This window comes from Schistocerca piceifrons, chromosome X (genome assembly GCF_021461385.2).
Source record: "Schistocerca piceifrons isolate TAMUIC-IGC-003096 chromosome X, iqSchPice1.1, whole genome shotgun sequence".
Lineage (NCBI taxonomy): Eukaryota > Metazoa > Arthropoda > Insecta > Orthoptera > Acrididae > Schistocerca > Schistocerca piceifrons.
Genome location: NC_060149.1, coordinates 264,454,161 through 264,482,006, shown reverse-complemented (window position 1 = coordinate 264,482,006; position 27,846 = coordinate 264,454,161). Strand labels below are relative to the sequence as shown.

General features: G+C 38.8%; 1 protein-coding gene across 1 annotated transcript in view; it reads right to left on the bottom strand.

Annotated features, from left to right (window-relative positions):
• LOC124722896 (acyl-CoA synthetase short-chain family member 3, mitochondrial) overlaps window positions 1-24,946 on the bottom strand; it is a 320,410-nt gene extending 295,464 nt beyond the window's left edge. Inside the window, exon 1 of the mRNA XM_047248037.1 lies at window positions 24,814-24,946. Coding sequence (XP_047103993.1) covers window positions 24,814-24,913 — 100 coding nt within the window. The 5' untranslated portion in view covers window positions 24,914-24,946. The remainder of the gene's footprint in view (window positions 1-24,813) is intronic.
• Window positions 24,947-27,846: the final 2,900 nt, after the last annotated feature.

The following is a 27,846-nucleotide window of genomic DNA, read 5'->3' as shown; positions in this document are numbered from 1 at the left end:
CATACCCAAAACAATTCTACCAAAATGTTAACAACACAAAGGAGAAAGAGGAGTGAAAACTTGGTTATGTTGTAATTAATATTAATAGCAGGCATAAAACTATCTCTCCCTTCATTCACTCTTCTCTTGTAAAAAAAAATATGCTAGTACTTAAAAATAATGTTAATTTAAGTTTAAGAGTAATTTAAAGAAACCTCATTATCACGTTTTAAATTGCTTAAACAGGAACCTCAGTTAAAACGGACTCATTACGGTGTAAATATCGGCATTGAACTTTTTGTGATTATCTTTTATTTTTAAGTATTCAAAGTTTTTTTTCTTGAGTACCTCTCACTATAACTGAGTGTTGGATCATGTAAGTTGTGTCTCCTTCTAGTATTACGTTTATAAATGTTAATGTTGCTTCCAACCACGACCCTGTTTCATTATGCCTCACTGTTTCAATAAGCTGTGTACGTTAGTTGATCTAAAGTTAACATTAAATGTCAAATGTATTACACACTTCAGTGTAATGGACACATTCTGCCTCGTTGAGGAGTTGATCAAGAATATGATGCCATAAGACATTAGTGAATAAAAATAGAGAACGAGATCGACTTTCCAAATTTTTATTTCCAAACCCATAATGTAAAGCTACAGAGCTCAAACGTTTATGAAGATCTGTAAAATGATACTTCAAGCTCAAATTCTCATCAATACAAACCTCAATGAACTTAGACTCTTCTATTTATTTATCTTCCTTCGTGAACTATTTTTAAGCTGTGTGGTCAGACTATATGCGACACAAAATTACATATATCCTGTTTTGTAAACGTTCAATGACTGCCCATTTCCTGATAACTAGTTAATAATTTTCAAGAAAATTTCAGTTACATTTTGAAGCGTTAAAGTTCCAGCATTCAGGTTGATTATAATACTTGCTTCGTCAGCAAAGGAAACTATTTCAGTTTTTTTTGTATAAGGCAGTAGCTCTTTTATATACAACAAGAAAAAGAGTGGATGCAGTATCGATCCCTGTGGTACACCTGCAGTGGTAATTCCCAGTCTAAAGATGCTGTTTCGTTGTGAAAACTGCACTGGTTTACTCATGTGACACTCTGCATTCCTTTATTTAGACATGCCGAAAACCAGTTGTAAGATCTCTGGCAGCATAACATTTCTACTTTTCTAGGAGACCACTGTGTGAACTGCACAAAAAAATATTTTTTACAGTCACAGAAAATACATCTTAGTATTTTGTCATTTAAATTATGTATTTTCTGATTTGCAACTGAAATATGTGTGTTCTTGACAGAGACCATTTTAAATACAAATGTAGACTGATTAAGTGAAATATTATCAACCTCATGGGAGGCTTTGTTTGTATGCTAGCTGATTACGGTCTTAATTTCTTCGACAAAGCATGGAGTAATTGAGATTCATATCGTTATATGTAGCACTGGCTTTGCATCTTGCATGTGTTTTTGCTTTATTCCTTGCACTATCCACACGAATCATCTGAGCTGTTTCTAGGAAGTTATTATTGAATATGTTGCCTACCGCACTCCCATAGTGAAGCTGTAATCTAACCGAAGCTTTGTTTCAACGCTTCAGGTCTTTACTATAAGGGGCAGTCAAATGAAAGCTAGACAGATGGAAGAAAAGTAAACAAACTGTTTATTGTTTTTTAAGTTCACTTAAGAGCCAAAGAAACTGGTGCAGGTGCGTGATATCGTGCAAGGCCCCCGCAAGCACGAGAAGTGCCGCAACACAATGTGACATGGACTCGGCTAATGTCTGAGGTAGTGCTAGAGGTAATTGACACCATGAATCCTGCGGCGCTGCCCATAAATCCGTAAGAGTACGAGGGGTTGGAGATATCTTCTGAACAGCACGTTGCAAGGCATCCCAGAAATGCTCAATAATGTTTACGTCTGGGGAGTTTGGTGGTCAGCAGAAGTGTTTAAACTCAGAAGAGTGTTCCTGGAGCCACTCCGTAGCAAGTATACACTTGAGGGGTGCCTGATTGTCCTGCTTGAATTGCCCAAATCCGTCAGAATGCGCAATTGATATGAATGGATGAAGGTGATCAGACAGGATGCTTGCGTATGTGTCCCTTGTCAGAGTCGTATTTAGACGTATCAGGGGTCCCACATCAGTCCAATTGCACAAACCCCACACCACAGAGCCTCCTCTAGCTTGAACAGTTCCCTGCTGACATGCAGGGTCCATGGATTCGGAGGTTGTCTCCATACCCGTGCACGTCCATGCACTCGATACAATTTGAAACGAGACCCGTCGGACCAGGCAACATGTTTTCGGTCATTAACAATCCAATGTCAGTGTTGACGGTTCCAGGCAAGGGGTGAAGCTTTGTGTCGTGTAGTCATCAAGGGTACACAAGTGGGCCTTAAGCTCGGTACGCCCATATCGATGATTTGAAAAGTTCGCATGCTGACACTTGTTGATGGCCCAGCATTGAAATCTGCGGCAATTTGCGGAAGGGTTGCACTTCTGTCACGTTGAACGATTCTCGTCAGTCGTCTTTGATCCCGTTGTTGCAGGATCTTTTTCTGGCCAAAGCGATATCGGAAATTTCATATTCATGAGATGATAGATAAACTCCAGTGGAAGACTCTGCAGGAGAGACGCTCAGTACCTCGGTACGGGCTTTTGTTAAAGTTTCGAGAACATACCTTCACCGAAGAGACAAGCAGTATATTGCTCCCTCCTACGTATATCTCGCGAAGAGACCATGAGGATAAAATCAGAGAGATTAGGGCCCACACAGAAGCATACCGACAATCCTTCTTTCCACGAACAATACGAGACTGGAATAGAAGGGAGAACCGATAGAGGTACTCAGGGTACCCTCCGCCACACACCGTCAGGTGGCTTGCGGAGTATGGATGTAGATGTAGATGTAGGTGTAGATTCCTGATATTCACGGAACACTCGTGAGCCATCGTATCGGAAATGGTTCAAATGGCTATGACCATTATGGGACTTAACATCTGAGGTCATCAGTCCCCTAGACTTAGAACTACTTTAACCTAAATAACCTAAGGACATCACACACATCCATGCTCGAGGCAGGAGTAGAACCTGCGACCGTAGAACCAGCGCGGTTCTAGGCGCTAGATTCTGGAACCGCACTAGAACCGCTCGGCCACTGTGGCCGGCATCGTATCGGAAAATCCTCACTTCATCGCTACCTCGGAGATGCTGTGTCCCATCGCTCGTGCGGTGACTATAACACCACGTTAAAACTCACTCAAATCTTGATAACCTGCCATTGTAACACCAGTAACCGATCTAACAATTGCGCCACACTTATTGTCTTATATAGGCGTTGCCGACCGCAGCGCCGTATTCTGCCCGTTTTCATGTCTCTACGTATATATGAATTGACAGTGTATTTACCATAACTGATAATACATTTAATCCATTGTTAGACAAAGCGGTTAGTGTCTTCATGAAAAAATGGTTGTAGTCGCCTACGGAACTATGATTGTACCCAGGCGCGCAACACTTCGTCCGAAGCAGACCGAAGCCCACGAATGTCTTTCTTCAGGCTTCCAAAAATACAAAAATCGCGTGGGGAAGAGATCGGGACTGTGTGAAGAATGTGTAAGGGTTTCCCAGGGAAACTTCTGCTACGTAGTCCAAACAAGCTTGGCAACGCGCCTGTGTGCATTGTCCTATACCAGAATGATGACGTCCGTCAACATTCCTGGGCTTTTGGGTTTCATGGCGCGCTTCAGTTTTTGCATTTTGTTCACTTATCGCTCTACATTAATTGTGGCGCCGTGTTCCAGAACGTCAATTAGCTGCGGGCCGTTGCAGTCAAAGAAAAAGGTCATCATGACTTTCCCCGGGCTGACGTGCTTGTTGTTTCGACTACACTGCAGCAGCTTTTCTGTGAAGTCCTTGCATATCTTCCATACAGTACCCATCTCTCCCCATGCAATTTACATATTTTTGGAGCCCTAAAGAAAGACATTTGTGGCCGCCTACTTGCTTTGGAAGAAGAGGTGCACGCCAGGATGCAATCGTGGCTCCGCAGGCAACCGCAAACTCTTTTCCATGATGGCACTGACCGTCTGTCTCACGGTGGGATGTATGTATTAACATTTATGGCGATTAATTTTGAGATAATAAACAGTTTACTTATTTTTTACCCTCTGCCTCGTTTTCATTTATTGCCCCTTGTTGACATAATCCTAATGGTGGTGGTATGCCCTTGGCTTCCTCCCTCTTTTAAACTGACTTACCCAGCCAGTTTAATGTGGACGAAAATTCACGGTGCAAGATTTTTCATATTAATCAACGTTGCCATGGGTGAAAGACATGGAAACTGACGAATAAAAGTCCTAGGACTGGTGGGGATCGAACCCACGCTTTTGGGTTCCTAGTGTTGCACTCACTTTCTAACCGACCCACATCTTCTAGTTATTATTCGGTCGTTTTCTTTAATAACTAAATTCTTATATTTCTTATTTTTCTGTTCTTCATTTAACTATTTTCCATGTAGATTGAATTTTATTATCTGAACTACTGGTTTCAGACATTAAGAAGAGGATTTTTTTTCTTTATTTTTAATAACCTTCCTTAAGAAAACACAGCATTTACGTAGTATACAATCATTTACGCTGCCCGTCCTGTCAATTTTTTTTAAAAAAACCTATTCATTGTAAATGATATTTCAATTTCTCTCCTCTTCTACTTTTTTTAAATATCTTGATTGTGCCGTACTTTATTGTTTTCTTGGGAAGGCAGCTGCTAAATATTGATAGAAATCCATCTGGGTATACTTTAAACATGAGATGATATCTGTAACTTTTTGCACTTTACTCCAGTCAGCTAAGGAGATCATCGTGTGTGGAGCAGGCATATCTTATTCAATGTTAATACAGCGAGTCTCAGTAGGATTAACGCTATCTTCAAGTATTTCACTACTTCTTTCACTGCCCGTATCTCCATTAGACATTCCCAGTATTATAATCTATTTGGGACAATTTTGACGTATTTAAGCTGTTTCCACCTTGATTGGCCCCATCCACGGTATGTCCACATATTTTGATTACCTTGAAAATAATTTTTATGTCATAAAACTCCAAAATTTAATTATACACAAAGACCATTTTTCAAAATAGTTTTTGCATTAACAACTAAGATATGAGCACGTGCGATCCAGCCTTGCAAGTTGCCATAAAGAAAAAAATGATTGACATGTGTGTACAAAAAATCAAACCCTGTGAAGCACCGTGAACTACATAAACAGTTGACATTTTAAAGTAAAGATCTCTCGAATCACAAATAGCAAGATACTGGGAACAATGTTCTGCAGCTAAACCAGAAAAATCCCAGTTTTCAATAATTTTATCGCTACTGTGTTTTTAGGAGTGTATGTCATGTCTAACAGCGACGTTCAGTGTTATTGGAAGTCTCCATTACAGAGGTACGATTATAGAATCCTTTCGAGATACCCAAAATCTTTATTCCATCATGTTCCACCCACTGCTACCCTCGAATTCACATGCAACTTTATCTGCCTGCCTCTGCGTCTTGTTGTAGCCGGCATGTCTTTTCCTCTGGAATCGATATCCATCGAAATATGAAACTTGTGAGGGGCGACCCTCAAGGGATTATTACTGCTCTTCAAAGGACTTTCAGTGCTTCTGGTGAAATATTCCAGTAGTCTGTTTCGGAGTTAAGAATACCTCGACCAGGCTCTATGAGGTATATACAAGTTATTGCTATCTTTTCCTTGGACTCATTAACGTTGTGTAAACGAAATTAGTATTTCTACTACGAAATTGCTAAAATTTGAAGATAATTCGACTATGTAGTCTACAGCATAACTTGAAAAGGATAAACTGATTTTAGTCTAAAATAAACCATTGTTTTGAGGCATAAATTATGTGAATGTACAGGAAATTAGCAATATTATATTTCTTAATTAGATCTGACATTTAAAATATAGACACTGATCGAAGTACAGCAACTGCAAGTGATGAATTGCAACAACGATTTAAATGTACTTTTCTTATCCTTCCGATACGCTACCTCCTTCTTCGGAACAAGCTAATTATTTTGAATTCTGAAAGAGAGAAATAGACGTTGCAGATAGTAATTTCCCGGAAGTGTTGCCACCTAGGAAAGAAATATCAAAGGGCTCTCCAATAGGTCCACTGCCTCATACTTAGAATCAAACAGAATATTTCAGAGAACAGATGGAAAAATCTCTGCCTTCAGTGAATATTCCATACATATTTTTCTCTGTACTAGTAGATTGATATCTGAAAAATATATGACAAGTAGATGTTGTGTTATTGAACTGTGCTATCATCTTTAGCACCTCGAAATTGATACTGTTTTTGTAGTTATTCTGTCCTATGACAGGTCATTTGTTTCAACTGTCTGTTTCTTATTTATCTAACCACGTATTTGTTATGTTCAGCGTTACAAAATGTTGTAAATTTAGGATACATGTGACCTAAGAAAGGGTGTACATTACAGCATGAAATGTGAAAATGAAATTAGCAAAAAATAAAGTGACCGAACCGCCGATTGAACCCTGAACCTCCCCTCCTGCATGCTCATCCAAAACACTGTCCACTGCACCAACTATACTGCACAGCTGAAATGTGCTTGCAGATGTAGTTACCATACATGTGGTTATTCTCAATGGTTACTATTAGTTGCATTCGTAGAAAGCAAATTAAGGTTAGTGTGCCGAGGTCACTAAGGACAGAGCACAAGCTATTATTGGTAAGTAATGTGGAAGTGAATTCACTGCATATATTCAAGAAGACACCTGTGCATTTACTGGCTGATTTAGGAAAATCACAGAACATCTAAAACAGGATGACCCTACGAGGTTCAAACGCCGGTTATTCTAAATTAGAGTCCTGTGTTCTAATCATCTCAAATCTCAAAATACATGGGATACTGGTATTACTGCTGATCAAATTACAGGTTAAACTGCACTTATCAATGAGCATAGTGCAGATACTATGTAACATACAAATAACACCTGAAACATGAATTAAGACATTCAAATAAACAGCTGCAATTATATTTTTATGTCTAAATTGTAGCTAAAAGACTCTCAAAGTAACAGCTGCAGTGATATTCCCATGTCTAAATTGTTCTATAAGAGTGCAAAACCCATATAGCTAAAAAGAACATGCTGCAATAATAGTTGACACCTCCTCATAGGCCTAAATGAGATTGTGGTACAAAAATGTACTGACCAAACACCATTTCAGAGGGAAGAAGATAATGCAACTTGCCAAATATAATGTCAATCTTATTACCAAATCTAAAGTGTCTGTGTTATTGTTCTATATAACACATGTTAGCTAAAATAGCGTGTCAGCGACTGGAAGAGTGCAGTTAATGTGTAATTTACATTTGACACCTAAAACATGACTGTCAACTCTCAAATGAAGTACCACAATGCCATGTTCCACATCTAAATTGTCTGTGTTCTTGTTATATAACACTAAGAACACATGTTGCAAAAATAACATGCTAAACAGGCAGTTGAAGCTTCGTCTCATGGCTAAATGAGGCTATCCACAAAAATAAACCTGATCAAGTACCATTTTAGAGGAGAGGAACTTAATGTATCAGGAAAATATAAATAACGTTATTGACTGTCTAATACAGCTTTATTTTTATTAATTTTGATCTTGGATATACCTGTAGTAGCGTGTTTATCCACTGGCTTTACACTTTCTGACACTTTAGCATAGCAAACCGTACCATTTTCTTGAGGTCTTTAAGGCTTTGTATCACTTAAACTGCGTATTGTCGTAATACGCTAGAATAACTTCGAAATGCATAAAATATGGCATGTAAACATCACCACAAATAAAATTGCCTGTTTTATTTATCAATATACGTAAAAGATTTCGAGTACAAAAACCAAATGGATGACATTTTTAAATTAACGCTCACAACAAAAGGGGGGGGGGGAGGGCAGAACACTTCATGCAGAAATTTCAATATATTGTAGTACACTCAATTACCTTATATTTTAAAACTTAAAAAAAATATTTGTTACATTTTTTAAATTTTTCAGTTAAACCATACCCAAAAATTTAAGTCTTAGTAGTAGATGTTTCGTTCTGCAGTGAATCCCCTATTAAATATTTTCAGGTTCACTACCTTATTTGCACACCAGTATCTCTTTATAGAGTGCGTTGTGAGTAAAACTGAACAACAATAAAAAATATTTGCTTTTTTATAAATTCTTTTTTAGCACAGGAATAAAGCACTCCCCTCTCTTGGTAATGCACATTTTGGAAAATGTGTTGGTATTGCTAAGGGTAAAACTGCTCTATAAGATTTTTAAAAAATGGGCAAGGCTTGTATATTGGCACCGCCACTACAACTTACAGGTTAAGATGCACTTAGCAATGAGCATAGTTCGATTACTGTACCACAGTTTAACGAAACCAAAACTTGTATGTATTAGTTATCAGAATATCTAATGATTTGCTCTATAACATTACAAAACACGCACAGCCCACTGTCAAACCTCCAGTTTAAAGGGCTTTTGTCAATGAGAATTGTTTGATCATCATACCACATGTTAAAAAAGCCGAAAATTGTCGGTGTTGTTATCAAAATACATAAATATTTCGAAGGCAAAGCGCATTTGGTTTTCATATATACTGTGTCTAAAATAATTTGTAAGCCTCCCTTGTATTTTTCCAATGGAGACGGAGGAGGAGAGAAACCATAAAAAAGCATTTTTGTAAAAATGGTTTATTGAGTTATGCATGTACATTTACACAAATAAAAGAATACCATTATATACGTCTGTTCATTTTTCGAACATTCTGCGTTTTTTAGCCTATAGACTAGTATTATATCTGTTTTTTCCTGAAACTCTTTGTATACTCTTGATGTCACAATACGCGGTACATGCTCCCTCCTCAGTCTTTTACTGATAACACTGAATTTTTGAGGAGTCGATGTATCAGGAATTCTTTGAATAATTTCTGGTTGTCTTTGGAAAAACAGTTCCACTCTTTCTTGCCAGGTTTCCCATTCTGAATGGAGTATCTAGCCTCAGCTCTGCAACTTGTTTGCGAACACACTCTATTAGTTGACTTCTTGTAATAGAGAATTCCTTATTTTGACTTTCCAAGATCCACTTAACTAACCAAGCTTCATATTATTCACCCTGCGTACAAGAAGGACCTATCTGTCTTTGAACTGATCATTTTTCTAGGAACTTGATACAGCTTACGATTGCTTGCTATGGGCATCCAATTTTTTAAGCTTCCAAAGCCTGAAATATTTGACTTTCTTCACACTTGAGCATTTCTTTCTCTTTTCTTTCTCCATGTCATGTTAAAGCAAGAACAGTGGAAAATTTGCAAGCGATTGATGTAAAGCCGACAAGGCAGTGGTCGTTCAAAATTCCAAACAATTAGGCATTCAAAACTAAAATAGTATTCTAACACCAGAATCTGACAGTGTATGTGCCATAATCTGGCAGCAGGTGTCAGGTTCTGGATATCGAATAGTATTCTAATACCAGAGGCTGACAGTGGGTATGTGCCATGACCTGAAAGTGGTCGTCAGTTACTGGATCAGAAAACTGTATTGTAACACCACAAACTGACAGTGTTTGTGCCACAAACTGATTTAAAGAAACCAATAACTGTCTGTATTTGTTATCAGGATATAGCTTCAACGAAATCGTTGCTCCTTGAATGTGCACATGCAACCTTCAGCAAGTCTCGACTTGTCTAAGAAAGCGAAGATACATTGATGTCAACTCTGCTAAACATGAGACGCTTGGAGATGGCATCAGTTTGCATGTGCAGGCGTCAGCAAATCTGACCATGACGTCGCTTCTGGTTATGACTTATTTTTTTGCCTAAATGAATGTGTATTTATACTGTTCAGAGCGTTATTTCAGTAAAGTATCATGTAGTTTCCACTGTATGCCAGTATAAGTTAATATTATTGACAGAATATGACGAAATTTTTTCTTCAAAATGAAGTTAATTCCCTAACATGTTGGTCACCGTAAACTTCTTCTGACTTTGATATCGGGTTTTGCTGAACTAACAGCAGTTCTAGCAAACAACTCAGACAATTTGGTTGTGGGAATTACATTGTTTAGTTTGACACAGAGATCAAATTATTCTTGTCAACAAGTGCACTTTAAACTTTACGTTAGATCAGCTGTAATGTTATATAGCAAATATTTACATATATTGATAAGTAATTTAATATGTTGCAATTCGTTTTCCGAGAGGTCCGATATTTCTCCCTACCTTGTTCCATCACTGACTTTGATCATATTGTGTTCAAATTTAGTACTTGGTGCATTACAAAGTTACAGTAGCGTATCATGAAAATATGCAGTGTAAGTGCTATGAAGCCTTAAAGATCTCACCAAAATGCATCTTCCTCAATATGATTTGTTGTACTCAAGTATTGAAAATATGACGTTGGTTGATAAACATGCTACGACAGGTATGTCCATGATCAAAAGTAATAAAAATAAACTAATTAAGCCAGTCAGTAATGTTATTTATATTGTTTGGTGCATTATCTTCTTCCATGTAATGTGGTGCTTGGTCAGCTTCAGTTTTGTGTATAGCCTTATATATGTCTTAGGTGAAGTGTCAAGTGCCACATAACATGTTATTTAGTCCACATGTATTTTGTACTGTTATTTGTAATAATTCAGATAAATTAGGCATGGAGTCATCATTCTGACAATTTGAGAGTTCTCAGTCATCGTTTAGGCAACAAGCGTAATTTACACGTTAACTGCACTGTTCCGACAGCTGACAGTTATAGAAAAGTAATACAGACTGTCCGCTTTGTCAACTATCGCTGCTTGAGTGTTTAGCATATTATATTAACCAACATGTGTTTTGTACAGTTATAGAACATTAATACAGATAATTTAGATGTTCAAATAGAATTTCAGTAGTTTTTTTTGAGAGTTGATAGTCATGTTTTAGGTGTCAAGTGTACGTTACGCATTATTTGCACTCTTCCAGCAGCTGATATGTTATTTTAGAAAACATATATTTCATAGAACAATAATACAAACATTTTAGACATGGCAATAACGTTGACATAACCGCTGTGTGTGTGTGTGTGTGTGTGTGTGTGTGTGTGTGTGTGTGTTGCTTAAATATTTTGGTACATAATACAGATGTGGAAATATTGTAAATTACTTCCATTATGCACTTACGACTGATATTTTAGACACTGTAATAACACTGCGACACCTGACAAATATCATGTGTTTCTTTCAGTTGTAGATCAGTAACACTGACAACTTGTAAGTGGGAACATTTAATGTGACTGTAAACTGTGTCTAATACCAAATGTGGTACAATAAACGAACTATATTCATTGATAAGTGTAGCGTAACCTGCAAATTCCGTCAACAGTAGGGTCGCGTGTACAGATTAATAACACAAACGTTTTAGATTCGTAAATATTTAATTTTAGCGTCCATTGTGCCTTCCATCAACTGTAGTACGAAGACCAAACTATGTTCTTTGACAAATGAATCTTAAGATTGAAGCACTATTATATGTATTTCGATAAATAAGACAAGCATTTTAGATGTAGAGGTACTTAATTTTAGCTTCCATTATGCCTTTTACCAAGTGTGGTACATAGATCGAATTATGCTCGTTGACAAGTGCTGCATAACTTGTAAGTTACACCCTTTACTTATTTTTGATAAATAATCGAATAATCTTGAACACAGCGCAAAATTCAAGTCATTCGGATATAATTGTACATGGCCAAGGTAGCGGCTGTGGGGCTACATTTTGATTGGCTGTAACATTCTAATGGTTTGCAAAATACTGGATTGTTATTGAGAGAGCAACATATGTATGTGTGTGCATGAGAGGGATGACATTTACTGAAATTTTTCTGACGTAATTGTGTATCAGGTTACTGCTCATACAGTATCTTGCTCCTGCATCTAAATATATTTTCCCTAAAATTTTCTGTTCCTTCTGGAGGTGAGTCTGGTTGTCGATAAAAGGATAAAATAATAAGTTTTGCTCACCTTTGACACTGAGTTTCTCTGAGACAGTCCTGCATGCAGTTTCAGTATCTATCTCGGTGGATTTCAGTTTCTTGTTTACTGTGAGAAATTCACCACCTCTGTTTACCGTAAGCCTGTCCTTTCGATATACTCTTAAATTATTCCAAAATAACTCACTGATATCAAGATAGTGATTGACCGTCTTTCTGTACCTAGTATTACGTGAGCTCCACTGCTTTTCAGGAGTGCTGCAAACTCTAACACCTTGTTGCGAATGCTCCAGAAGTAATCATTATCTGGACTGTATGAAGAGTAGTCTAATCTAACAAATCTTTGTATACACCTCACACACATTCAGCTATATGGAGAACATCCCCTGATGTATAGTGCACACCTGACTCATTTAGAGTGCGGGTAAACCACTCTTACGACGCCTCAATTTAAGTACGAGTAGTGAGTGGATTGAAGCTGCGTTCTTTCGCATTTGGAAAAAATTCAAAACATATTTTAAATAAATAATGGTTAAAAGACTTTGTAAATATAATTTCTTAGGAATATTTTAAAAGAGCAACCTAAATTACTTCTGTACATTTCTATGAATCGCCTGATATCGGTTTGGTTCGATTTCTTGTTTTAGCTACTTGCGCGTATACTGTACAGCAATAAAATATAATTGGTCTAATAGTCCACATTCGCGGTGTAGGCTGAATTGCTGTCCAAAATGTGTGTGAATTCCTAAGGGATCAAACTGCTGAGGTCATTGGTCCGTAGATTAACACAATCCTTAAACTAACTTATGCTAAGACCAACACACACACACACACACACACACGAACCTCCGGCGGAAGGGGCAGCGCAATCCGTGACATGGTGACTCTAACCACGCAGCCACTCCGCGCGGCACTGGGTTGCTCACCTATGTTATATCTCTAAAGCATAGGCTGATACTTTTAGCCTTTGCCTGTGCGAGTACCACAGATATGCGTGTAACTATGAATACATATCTTGTTATCGAGATCAAATGGATGAACATAGGTATCCAGTTAATGCTGTGTCAGCATCAAGGCGTAAGCTGCCCAGATGTTTTTGGCGATATTAGTTATTGTTTATTTGCTTAGCCTGCTCTTCACTGTCGTTTTGAACTGGTATCAGATTATTTGTAGACAGCATTACCGAACAAATGTGCTACCGAAATAGATGTATCACTATAATAACTTCCGTAGCCGTGTGCCCATGTGGCACGTGTCATCTCAGTCTGCTACTTCCACTCTTCAATATATGTAACTCGACAAACATAATATATTGAAAAAATGATCTTGACATTAAACAGTTTCTGAACAACTCTGGTTTCATTACATACTGAGTTCTTAAAAGAGGTCCCTACGTCAATGACAAGTCCACTCAGCTTGAATGAAAGCTAGCATTTCCATTGGAGCCATACAAAAAGTGTTGCTTTAGTCGATATAGCAAAATTATTTCCATTATTGGTTCAGCTGGCGGGGCTGAATAATTGAATATACTATTTTTAGTACATATTAAAATCATAAAACATCTAGATATCGTAACAATTATCCAGAAGCATATATTATAGCACTATATTAGCAAAAATCGCAAAGAGAAACCCATGTTCACTTCCTGCTTGCAGTGTCAACGGGAAAGTGAGTAACTTAGACATTTACTAGGAAAGTGTTTTTTGGGTTACAGTAATGACCAACATGTTCTACATTGTGTACTTTTGTCGGTGTTCCATTACATGCATGGAATTTCAAAGATGGTGTCTTCAATAAGAACTTTTCAGACATTGAACTAGTCACAGTCTCTCTTAATGTTAGGAGTAGAGTGGGACTCACTGTGAACTATTAATCCTGTCAAACGCAGACTTAGAGTTTTCAAGTACACTAAATGAGTTATTGTTAATGTTATGAACATGAGAATCATGAATCCGACAAGCAATAGAAATTCTAGAGCAACGTAGACTGTATTAATGTTAGCCGAATCAGGTCGTTTTAATTTCATTACTATTCTATAAATAACGTATTTCTTATTTCTTTCTAATGCTTCAGTTGTACATAATTTATGTATTTTGTGCAAAATATCACCAGAATGTTATTGTTAGCTATTAAACAGATTAACTTTAATTTGTTGATTTGTTTAATTGAAAAACAGCCTTGAACTTCAACAGAATCCAGCATGGATAAAATACGATTATGTCATTTTCGGTGTATAACATCTGTGTGTTGATAGTGCTTTAAACTTTTAAACAAAAGTAGGTTGCACAATAGAAATTCGAGATTCATAAAAATTGTTCCTAAGAGATTGCTCTTGAGATCAGGTATTTAGAAAAAAATCGCTTAAAAGCATACACGACTACATATTATGTAGACCACATATACGTAGTAGTTGCAGCTCTATCATTGCTATCGTTACTTAAAGCTAGTTTCATCACAAGGACATCTTGGCGGAAACGTTTCGTAGTCACTCGTATTCATTTCGATTAGTTTTCGTGTTTTGTTTGGGCATCTGTATGCTTTGATATTGGGTACAGTTCAACAATAATAGGTTATTTGACTGTTTTCTGGAAATCGTCTTAAATGCTTAACTATATCATTTTATGCTCATGCGTTTCTCGTCTTGAATTTCAATATTCTTCAGTAAAAACGGAAATGAAATTGAAATAATTTGAAAGCCCACTAAAACACTCTATACGAATCATGTGATACCTGTGACGTCACTGGCCAGCTCGCTGCTCCTACTGTCATAAAGCTAAGTCACAGTGATGTCTTGCTTTGGAATTTACGTTTTGGAAAATCGATTGCAAATGGTATGTAGAGTCACACTGTATAAATACATCCGCAAAAACTCTTGAAAAATTGTTCTTGAGTGTTTCAGAGAATGAGAAGGTGCATAAAAAATGGTTGCACTGTACCAGAAAACTGCCACCACGTTGATGTCCAAGTTCTCTCGCTTAATTAAAAAGTCTTGCACTCTGAAGTTAACATTAATTTACCTCCGAGACACGCTCTCTAGCCTGCAACAACATTTCAACTCCGCTATAAAACAAATCGATAGTACTTTCATATGAAAACCAAAGCACAATTATAAAACTTCACCGCACCGATTACAAACAGAGTATTATTGTGTTTTTCCTGGCGTTTACATTCGCTTACATTTGCAATAGCTGTTCAAACACGTCATTTTCATAATGATATTTTCTAGTTACTGCGGCCACACACCTTTTACTTAATTAGAAACAATGTTTTTTATCTTCGTTCTGTCCAGCTAGGGTCCTTATTGTTTAAGCTTTTGAATTTCATCATCTTACGTAAACTGAAGATAAGCCTGCTTCAGACACTGACGTTAGTTTCACTCACGAACAGCACAACCCCTACGTTTGTATTACTTGCATGTTGTACATGCTTTATATCTCTCCGCGTGCAAAGCCTACACCTCGTTGTACTGCGGGAGTTTGGTGTATCTTCAGTGCTAACAATCCTTTTAATAAAGGTAATTGTTCGTAACAAAATAGATGCATTTGTCCTCAGTTGTCCATTTCTCAGACTAAGATTAATGTGAAGCTGTATACAGTACATTCCACCATCGAAACAACTGCTACAATGAGTTCCTGCTAACGCTATTTTCATATTTCGTGCAAACCTTCTAAAAATTTATGAGCCTTCGGGGATTCGGACCTGCGTTGTTCTTATATACAATTACATTCGGTATCCGTTGCGCCACAGAGAGGGTGCTTTCAGCCATACCTCTGCTCAGTACCCTGTATAGCACTGAGATTTGCTAAGAATTGTTTTATTGTGTTTTGGGTGGTATTTCTTGACTGATAGTCGACAATCTAGATATAATATAAGGACTCATTTGCAAAAGTTCCACAGTTCCTTAGTTTAGAGCTGGTATAATGATGTTGTAGCGAGCAGGGAAAAGAATGTCCGTCCTTGCACATGTCGCCGCTCTAAATGAGTAGAGCATAAACGCATCAATTTTCGTAAGATCTCCACTATCCACTCCACTTTATATTGTTACTTAAAAGTTCTAAATGCGTTTTGAATCACTAAATAGCTAAATTATTTGCAGAAAAGTCAGAAAATACATAGAATCTACGGCTAACACTCGTGTACCACACGAATAGCTTCGTCTTACTCCTAGTCTGTGACGCCACCAAACTGTCAGTCAATAACAAAGCGTTTCGATTACGTCTAAATTCTTGATATTTAATGACTTTTAAGCTTTAATAACATGAAAATGAGAGATGTTTTGTGAGGATATTGACCGTAAATGCGATCTGAATCTTATAATCACTCCGAATAACAACAATCCGAACCACATTTTTAACATAGGATAATAGCTTATTGTGCGGCTGAAGATAGGTGAACGCTCGTGCAGAGATTTACTCACAGTCATTTTCCTTTGCATGTTTATGTTGTTGATGTTGTGGTCCTCACTTCGAAGACTGGTATGATGCATCTCTTCATGCTATTCTAAAGCTACACTGTGCAAGCCTCTCCATCTCTGCGTAACTAAGGTAATCTACATTCATTTGAACCTGCTTACTGTATTCGAGCCATGGCCCCCGTCTACAGTTAATACGTCGCAAACTGCCAAACTGACGATTCATTGATGTCACAGAAAGTGTTCTATCAACCGATTCCCCCTCCCGTTAAGTTACGTTGTGCTGCGAATTCCTTTATCCTTATTTCGGTACAGTATCTTTTCATTGGTCATTTGGTCCACCCATCTAATCTTCAGCGTTCTTCTGCAGTACCATATATGAACAGTTTATATTCTCTTCTTGTCTTAACTGTTTATCATTTCACTTCACTTCCGTACAAGCCTACGTTCTAGACAGATACCTACAGAAAAGATTTTCTAACACTCGTTTTTTGAGAACATCAAATTTCTTTTTTTCAGAAACGCAGTTCTTGCGCTCGTCAGTGTGCATTTTATATCCTGTCTACTTCGGGCATCATTAGTTATTCTGCTGCCCTATTGGCTAAATTAATGTAATACTTTCATTGTCTCATTTCTTAATCGAATTCCTTCAGCATCGGCTGTCTGAATTCGACTACATTCAATTGCCCTTATTTTTTGTCTGTTGATGTTTACCTCACAATCCCTTTTCAAGATTCTAGCCATTCCGTTCTGGTCTTTCAAGTCCTTTGCCGTCCCTGACAGACTTACATTGTCGTCAGAAAATCTAAAAGTTTTTTTTTCCTCCTCTCTGAACTTTCTTCCGTTACCGAATTTCGCCTTGGTTTAGTTAACATAGTGCTCAATGTACAGACTGAATAATATCGGTGATAAGCTCCTTGTCTGTCCTTCAACGCTTATAACGGCATTCTCGTTTGTGTACAGGGCGTAGACAAGATTTATCTCCTTGTGTTTTATCCTTGCTACGTTCATAATTTCAAGGAATGTGTTCCACTCAACATTGGCAAAAACTTTCTCTAAATCTACAAAAGCTATAGACATATATTTGCCTTTCTTCATCCTATATTCTAAAATATGGAGCATGGACTGTATAGTCTCGCACGTCCCCACATTTCTCCAAAACCCAAACTGATCTTCCCCGGGGTCGGCCTCTACCAGTTTTTCCATTCTTCTGTTAATAATTTGTATCAGCATTTTGCAGCCATGATCTACTAAACTGATACATCGGTAAAATTCACACCTGTCAGTAATTGCCTTCCTTGGAATTTTTATTATGACGTTCTTCTTGAAATCTGAGGGTATTTTGCCGGTCTCACACGTATTGCATACCACATAGAATAGTTTCGTCATTGCTGGCTGTCCCAAGCATATCAATAATTCTACTGGAGTATCCGATACCGAGGGGCCTGGTTTCGGTTGGGGTATCTCAGTGATTTATCAAACTCTCTTTGCAGTATCATAATCTATATCCCATGTCATCTTCATTTATTTCCTCTTTCCTCTCCGTAATATTGTCTCCAAGTTTATATCCACAGTGTAGTCATCATTTGCTAAGGGAATAGGAATGGTGCGAAAACAGTAAGAATTGCCGGTCATCATGCGCTGTATAGTGTACGTCGTATTACAGATCAACATTTGAAGTTTTTCGTTCGTGTGACTTAAAGAGCAGAACAGATTTTAAGCCAGATCTCACATTTTAAGAAAGCTGAATCTTACCACTACTCAAATAATTTGACACTGAACAAATATGCCACTAATAAGAAATCATAAACATCAAAACGTAATGTTCATTTATTTCTAGGAATTTCTTGCTGTGCTCATTGGAGCGGCGTGTCAATCAGTTAATCAGTTCACAAACACTATGCTTCAAAGAGCCAAAGGTTTCTTAGGTTAGCGTATTCATCGCTCCCGTGCAAACCCGTTAGAGCTCAACTTGACTGCGCTCTCTTCATTCACAAATATTTACGCAAAGTCACTAATCTCAAATATTCAGAAGCGCTTGACGAGTTCATCTAATTTCAGTAGACTAAGGTGCGAGTACATGTTTTATCCGTTGGGATATTACAGCAGTTACGATTTTTCTTTACTATGGTAATGGTGCTTTGAAATGTAATTCAGTTGTCTTAGGAAGAGAGTATAATGATATCGCACTTGTTGCTTACTTATTCAAGCATTTTTGTTACGAAGGAAGTATAGGGCCTTCACGTATTCTGCTTCACCTAACCTTCGATCACTGGAGAGTTAACACGCCCATAGTACGGAGCTGTATACAATAATAATAATAATAATAATAATAATAATAATAATAATGAACACCCCTACCATAAGAAATGAGAGAAAACTGATCATAATAACTACGGATGTATTACACTACAACTTACCACATTCTAAATTCTATCAAAAGCCCTGTTAAATCTGCTAGAGTTTCAGATAGGTAGGAGGATACCAAAGAGAGTTCAAGAAGGGAAAATCATCCAGTGAACAAATCTGTTACCTGAGAACGATATTAACAACGAGAAAGTCCAGGAACACCTCAATAACATTCGTCGACTTCAAGACGGCCTACAACTTCATAAACAAACACTCTTCAGCGCACTGTAAGAGAAGAAGGTGGACGAGACCAGAAAGCTAGAAACGTTGACAAATGGTACATCCAAAGTAATATTCGTCGGAGAGATCTGGCAACCATCAGAAATCAAGATAGGGAGGGGCAGGGATCTTGCCTGTCATCCATTTTATTTAACTCAATTCTAGAGAAAATAATCAGATCATGGGACAAAGGAGTCAGTGGGGTAAAGATGGAGAGACACAAGACAAAAACTATCATGGAAGCACTACGACAAAAGAATATCTCCATCAATGACAAATTAAGACATTAAAATTCAGTACTCTTATCACAGGTCAGAAACAACAGCAATCAAAGGGAAGAAAGAAAATAAAGAAGACAGGAAAATACTGACAAAAATGTACGCGCCAATTTAGAAAGAGGAGGTATGGGTAGACCGACAATAGAACTGTACGAACAGACAGAGACGATTACAAACATCAGAAAAAAAGGGAAGGAAAAGACAACATTCCATTAGAACTACTGACGGCCTTGGGAGAGCCAGTCCTGACAAAACTCTATCATCTGGTGAGCAAGATGTATGATACAGGCGAAATACCCTCAGACTTCAAGAAGAATATAATAATTCAAATCTCAAAGAAAGCAGGTATTGACAGATGTGAAAATTACCGAACTATCAGTTTAATAAGTCACAGCTGCAAAATACTACCACGAATTCTTTACAGACGAATGGAAAAACTGGTAGAAGCCGACCTCGGGGAAGATCAGTTTGGATTCCGTGGAAATATTGGAACACGTGAGGCAATACTGACCTTACGACTTATCTTAGAAGAAAGATTAAGGAAAGGCAAACCTACGTTTATAGCATTTGTAGACTTAGAGAAAGCTTTTGACAATGTTGACTGGAATACTCTCTTTCAAATTCTAAAGGCGGCAGGGGTAAAATAAAGGGAGCGAAAGGCTATTTACAATTTGTAGAGAAACCAGATGGCAGTTATAAGAGGCGAGGGGCACGAAAGGAAAGCAGTGGTTGGAAAGGGAGTAAGACAGGGTTGTAGCCTCTCCCCGATGTTAATCAATCTGTATATTGAACAAGCAGTAAAGGAAACAAAAGAAAAATCCGGAGTAGGTATTAAAATCCATGGAGAAGAAATAAAAACTTTGAGGTTCGCCGATGACATAGTAATTCTATCAGAGACAGCAAAGGACTTGGAAGAGCAGTTGAATGGAATGGACAGTGTCTTGAAAGGAGGAAATAAGATGAACATCAACAAAACCAAAACGAGGATAATGGAATGTAGTTGAATTAACTCGGGTGATGCTGAGGGAATTAGATTGGGAAATGACACACTTAAAGTAGTAAAGGAGTTTTGCTATTTGGGGATCAAAATAACTGATGATGGTCGAAGTAGAGAAGATATAAAATGCAGACTGGCAATAGCAAGGAAAGCGTTTCTGAAGAAGAGAAATTTGTTAACATCGAGTGTAGATTTAAGCGTCAGGAAATCGTTTCTGAAAGTATTTGTATGGAGTGTACCCATGTATGCAAGTGAAACATGGACGATAAATAGTTTGGCCAAGAAGAGAATAGAAGCTTTCGAAATGTGGTGCTACAGAAGAGTGCTGAAGATTAGTTGGGTAGATCACATAACTAATGAGGAGGTATTGAATAGAATTGGGGAGAAGAGAAGCTTGTGGCACAACTTGACAAGAAGAAGGGACCAGTTGGTACGACATGTTCTGAGGCATCAAGGGATCACAAATTTGCCATTGTAGGGCAGCGTGGAGGGTAAAAATCGTAGAGGGAGACCAAGAGATGAATACACTGAGCAGATTCAGAAAGATGTAGGTTGCAGTAGATACTGGGAGATGAAGAAGCTTGCACAGGATAGAGTAGCATGGAGAGCTGCATCAAACCACTCTCAGGACTGAAGACCACAATAAACAACAACAAAACAACATCCTGAATAAATATGGGAGGAAATGTTTAACAGTAATATTCACTGGACAACCTGTGGTGCGATATTAAGATAACCTGTAACGTCTTAGGATTTAGTGTTAGACCGAGATTTTGTTGCCCATCGTAATAATGATAAAACGTCACACATAATGCCTGGTACGGCACAAACGCTGTTCGTGGGGCTCGTGGTGCTGCCACTTCGATACAACCAGTTATCGTCAGTAAACAGGCAATTTTTACGAGGATGTAATGCAGCTGAAATCTCATTGTTATTCAGGGCGCAATGCAACGGACTTAGGACTGAAGCCTTGGGGACTCCTGAGCCCACATGTTCCCCTAATGACTTCTCCAATCCTGATGCTCCTCACTGATATCTATTTTTAAGGTTCAAAAAATGGCTCTGAGCACTTTGGGACTCAACTGCTGTGGTCATAAGTCCCCTAGAACTTAGAACTACTTAAACCTAACTAACCTAAGGACATCACACACAGCCATGCCCGAGGCAGGATTCGAACCTGCGACCGTAGCGGTCGTGCGGTTCCAGACTGTAGCGCCTTTAACCGCTTGGCCACTCCGGCCAGCTATTTTTAAGGTAGCTGCCAAACCGCATTACAGCATTGATAAGCAAATTTATTATCAGAAGTAACACATCGGAATCGACAACACCAAATGCAATACTGTAATCAAGCAGTGTTAAAGTGGTCACTTCACTTCTGTACATGTCTTGTTTAATGTCAGTAGTCATTTTAATTAATTTATTTTCTGTGCTGATGTGTTTTCAGACGCCTGGTTGATATTTCAAAAATGGTTAAAATGGCTCTGAGGACTATGGGACTTAACAGCGGAGGTCATCAGTTCCCTAGAACTTAGAACTGCTTAAATCTAACTAACCAAAGGACATCACTCACATCCATGCCCGAGGAAGGATTCGAACCTGTTACCGTAGCGGTCGCGCGGTTTCAGACTGAAGCGCCTAGAACCGCTCGGCCACTCTGGCCGGCGGTTGATATTTATCGTGCATGTTATAAGTATTAAATTAGCTCGTCAACTGTTTCTGAAACATTTACTACAAGATTTTATATACTTTGATTAATATACTATTGGTCAGTAATCTCATGGAGGATCTGGACAATGGTTTGCAGCGAAAAGTTTCACAAAAAAAGGTTGGCAGGAGGAAAATGAAGGCGAAGACTACCAGCAAGTTTCTGTTTCCGCTACATTATACTACGTTTACATAATTTAGTAGGAGTACGTGTGGTGTGCTGCCAATTTTGGTCTCCGCATTTAGCATTTTCTCTGAACTTTTTGTAATAAGTTTCATTCTAAACCAAGCAAGGGTCATATAACCACACAGCTTGCTTGCGAGTTCTCGAATAATATTAAAATGATGTAGCTGCATTAAAAAATGACTACCACTGAAGATGGAAGAGGTGCGAATTTTCATGTCACAACATTCATTTGTGCGGTATCGGCTCGTGAAACATTTTCCTATACATTCATTAAATCCGTAAGTATCTGACTTCAACAGCTTTGGTGACTACAGCTACAGTATTCACAATTTTCCTTTTCATTTGGTCGCACAATGAGTTTCGTTTAAGATACCCTAAACATATTATGATAAAATGTATCTAGTTGACAAGTTGTAACTTGTATGTCACACGTTTGGGAAAAGAGGAGAGGTTTAAATTACAAACACACGTAGGTTCTCCGCATGTAGCACACCTGCAGGTAAAGTGAAGATGTCTAGAAATTGTGCCTTATTATGAATGCTGCCAGTATTCATTTGTATCAGAATTAATCATTCCAATCTTTTGTAAAGGTAATATGTGCTTCAAAAGTAGTTGATAAAGAAGTAGAGAAGATGGTTTATACTATACTTTCAGATGCGCATTAAATGTGAAACCACGAAACAAATATGTTCGATAAATCACTCGTGGACCATTCCATGATGAGCTAACTTTCATGAAAATTCCGTATAGTAACCATTCGGTCGGTATTAGTATTTACCCTGTGAAAGTGAAATCTAGCTCCATGCCTTGTTTGAATACGCTAATACGAATGACTATTGGGATTTCACAGGTCGAGTGTCTCCATGTGATTTTAGGTACAAATTACTAGGCTGTGTAGAGAACCTTATACTTCCTCTCGTAACCCGCATTTTACAAGCATATAAAAACACGAAGAACACGCGAAAAACAGAGAGACTGCACTCCTCGTAGATCGTAGGTGCTCTTCGGGACTGTCTCTCAGTAAGGAAACGAAGGACGAATACATAGACAAAAATAGGAGCACATAAGCCGCTGTAGAAACGGAATCAAAGAAAAACATTTACTTTGCAAAATATTTCTAAAAATATAAAACTTCATTAACTAAAAAGAATATTCCTCACATTTCTTCACAATAAGACAAAAACAGGCATCCGAGATCCTACGCACATGGAGATGCACTGCGCTATTGATCATCTGAGAAAGTATCAACGACTTCAATAAAGGAAAGGGCTCTGGAAAGACGATATTTTGCATTGATACGTTGCTGAAATCTGCAAAGCAAAGAGTCTTAAAATATATTTTATGTATTTTTAATGACGTAAGAAATAGTTCCAGGACCTACGCCACATTTCATGCCCTTTTACTGATACAGCGCTCCTAAACACGAAGTTTAATTGCTAAGCTGCAAGACTTTAACTCTTAGCGACGAAATACACTCAGCAACTTAAATTATCTGTCACTCAAACGAGCCAGTTTCACCTGTAGCTTATAAACGAGGGGCAAAGATCCCGGTATGAAATCGTTCGGCGTGGAGAGACGATGGAAAGGAATGCCTCTGCATTCACTTCGACGTAAAACTAAGAGAAATGTTGTTGGCGCATTGTCTTGGTAATATTTGATCTATGCAGAAATTTTTGACGTAGGTATGAACAGAAATGCCAGGGAAGCAACTGGGGTCCATATTTTGTAATCCCTTGTCGAGCAGTGCTCGTAATTATCAGTTCACAACCGGGCAAGATAATGCGGCCCTATAACTATCCCACGCTAAAATATAAGCAAGGTCAATCGAACAAATTGTTGCTATTGTTAATATCCGTAATTCCTGCATCTTACTTATATGGCTTTTGTAATGAAGTAATACTACTCTCTACACTTCAGTCATTCAGTATATCATGATCTGTATGTGATAACCTGGACGTTGTAATTCGAATACGCCAGTGCTAACCGTACTGGATCCAACACCTGTATCGTAATGATTTTGAATGTTTAACGGTTTTCCAGTGGAACGCGATGCAATTATGCGCTCCCTAGACGCTGCGAACTCTAGCCTATTTTCTTGTCTGTGATATCTTCCGCCTTTTTAAAAATACTGTAGCTTCACCAACACGCAGACTACCTGCCACGGGTGAATTTTCAAAAACTTAGATTTTCTGATGTGAGGTTTGGCTTCGACCATCTTATTGGACTGGGAATCATTTATAGTTAAAGAGCTCATTTGTGTCATAGACTGTGTAAGGAAATCTTGAAGAAGCTCTCAAATATTCAGTAGCCGGTCCAAGACCTTATCTACTCCGGCTTGCTGTACCTAACTATTCAGTCACATGAAAAAGCAAGAAACTGCTATATCTATAAACCTCTTTTAATTTCGACATAGAAAATAACACGCATTATGGGTAAAATTGGACATCTTTACGCTTTGTTGATTCTTATATTGTAACGGTAGTACATTAGAAGTTGTGGAAATATATCTGTTTCCTGTTTCCTTTCTCTGTGGAATGGGTCATCATAGCCAGCAAGAATTCACAAAATCTGTTTTACTCACCTAGCTGATTCTTGTTTAAGCGCGAATCCTTAATGTAATTCTCGATGATATCCTTCCCTTCTGCCGATGTATGGTCTTCAACCAACCTATCTACGTTCATGATCACAGCTGAGCTACCATTTGTTTACGTATCTTTGCACAATCTGAGCAATAAACTCGGCGCTCACCACCTCCAATCCTCGTATTTCATTTCTGCCCCCTCCACCGATCCTGCTTCTGAATGCCACCAGTATTCCCACGACTGGGCTGTTTGAAGTTATGTAAAGCCTACTCTGCATGCCTCAAGACTCCCACGCTCAAACAAATGGACACGCGATTTCCGTATCGAAGTCAAGCTGGCACAGTACATGCTTCGATGCGCCCTTTCACGAAAACTACCGTGTGAAGTGGCACTGTGCTATGACACTGGACTTGCTTTCGGAAAGACCGGATTTCAGTTCTCCGTCTTATAATCCGAATTTAGGTTTTCAGTGGTCACCGTAAATCGCTTAAGGCCAATGCTAGAGTTGCAGTAAAGTGGCGCAATGGTAAGACACTGGACTCGCTTGCGGAAAGACCAGGGTTCAATTCCCCATCTTGTCATCGTCACTTGCATTCTCTCTGGTTTCCCTAAGTCGCATAAGGCGAATGCTAGGATGGTTCCCTTGGAAAAGACACTACCGATTTTTCTTCCCCGCCCCTGTTCAGTCCGAGTTTGTGCTCCGTCATTAATGCTTTTGTCGCCAACGTGACGTGAAATACCAATCTTCCTTCTTTAGTTACTTAAAGAAAGAAATGAATAGAAGCAGAAATTTTTAGAAATAGCTTTATATTTAGGTGCGTTCGCGGAAACAATATTATATTTCATACAAAGATTAATAAATTAACAGTGTTTGAGAATTGCATCATTGTTGTTGTGGTCTTCAGTCCTGAGACTGGTTTGATGCAGCTCTCCATGCTACTCTATCCTGTGCAAGCTTCTTCATCACCCAGTTCTTACTGCAACCTACATCCTTCTGAATCTTTTTAGTGTATTCATCTCTTGGTCTCCCTCTACGATTTTTACCCTCCACACTGCCCTCCAATACTAAATTGGTGATCTTTTGATGCCTCAGAACATGTCCTACCAATCGATCTCTTCTTCTAGTCAAGTTGTGCCACAAAATTATCTTCTCCCCAATCCTATTCAATAACTCCTCATTAGTTATGTGATCTACCCATCTAATCTTCAGCATTCTTCTGTAGCACCACATTTCGAAAACTTCTATTCTCTTCTTGTCCAAACTAGTTATCGTCCATGTTTCACTTCCATACATGGCTACGCTCCATCGAAATACTTTCAGAAACGACTTCCTGACACTTAAATCTATACTCGATGTTAACAAATTGCATCATATACATCGGAAACCTTTAGAGAACTACACGGAGCAGTCACATTAATGTCATCATCACCTACGTTCAACGTAAACGTGCAATAGCCACTCACAAATGGCAGTTGGTAGCACTAGCAGTGTTGCGGGGGTGTGGGGGGGCGGGAGGGGGGGAGGGCGCACAAACAGTGCAGTCGTCTTTATGCGGCAACGCAGCGGCGATTTATCTGACGTCCAAAAGGGCACTATCATTGACTTTCGAGTGAAGGATGGAAGAATTTCCGAAACGGCTAAGTCTGTAAACTTGTTGCTTACTTCCGATGTTAAAGTATACCGTGCGGGACAAAGTGGGCCTCCACAGCAGGCGCCTCATTCATGCACCCATGCTGACTGCTGTTTATCAGCGACGGAGGCTGGAATTTGCGCTCAACATCGCAATTGGACGGCCGCTCAGTGGTGATAGACGGCCTTTTCAGATGAATAGCGTTTTATGCCCCATTGGACAGGCGGTCATTGGCGTGTACAGCGTAAAAACGTCAGAAAACAACGAGGTGCACGAAGTTTAAGGAACCCGGAAGCGTCATGAACAGGACGATTTCTGGGCGTTGAGCACGAGTGATGCAGATGCAGAATGGTTACAACAGTCATTTATCCAGAGCTCAGCCAAATAAATCCGTTAAGCGTCTCGACAGTTTCAGTTACCACCAATCACGGTGGCTACACAAGAGACAGGCTTCGCACAAGCGCTTCAGCCTGATTCAGGCCAAAGAGCAAGGCATCTACATCTGCATGTACATACATACTCCGCAATCCACCATACGGTGCGTGGCGGAGCGTACCTCGTACCACAACTAGCATCTTCTCTCCCTGTTCCACTCCCAAACAGAACGAGGGAAAAATGACTGCCTATATGTCTCTGTACGAACCCTAATCTCTCTTATCATATCTTTGTGGTCTTTCCGCGAAATTTAAGTTGGCGGCAGTAAAATTGTACTGCAGTCAGCCTCAAATGCTGGCTCTCTAAATTTCCTCAGAAGCGATTCACGAAATGAACGCCTACTTTCCTCTAGAGATTCCCACACGAGTTCCTGAAGCATTTCCGTAACACTTGCGTAATGATCAAACCTACCAGTAACAAATCTAGCAGCCCGCCTCTGAATTGCTTTTATGTCCTCCCTCAATCCGACCTGATAGGGATCCAAAACGTTCGAGCAGTACTCAAGAATAGGTCTTATTATTGTTTTATAAGCGGTCTCCTTTACAGATGAACCACATCTTCCAAAATTCTACCAATGAACCGAAGACGACTATCCGCCTTCCCCGCAACTGCCATTACATGCTTGTCCCACTTCATATCGCTCTGCAATGTTACGCCCAAATATTTAATCGACGTGACTGTGTCAAGCGCTACACTACTAATGGAGTATTCAAACATTACAGGATTCTTTTTCCTACTCATCTGTATTAATTTACATTTATCTATATTTAGAGTTAGCTGCCATTCTTTACACCAATCACAAATCTGTCCAAGTCGTCTTGTATCCTCCTACAGTCACTCAACGACGACACCTTCTCGTACGCCACAGCATCATCAGCAAACACCCGCACATTGCTATCCACCCTATCCAAAAGGTGGTTTATGTCGATAGAGAACAACAGCGGACTTACCATACTTCCCTGGGGC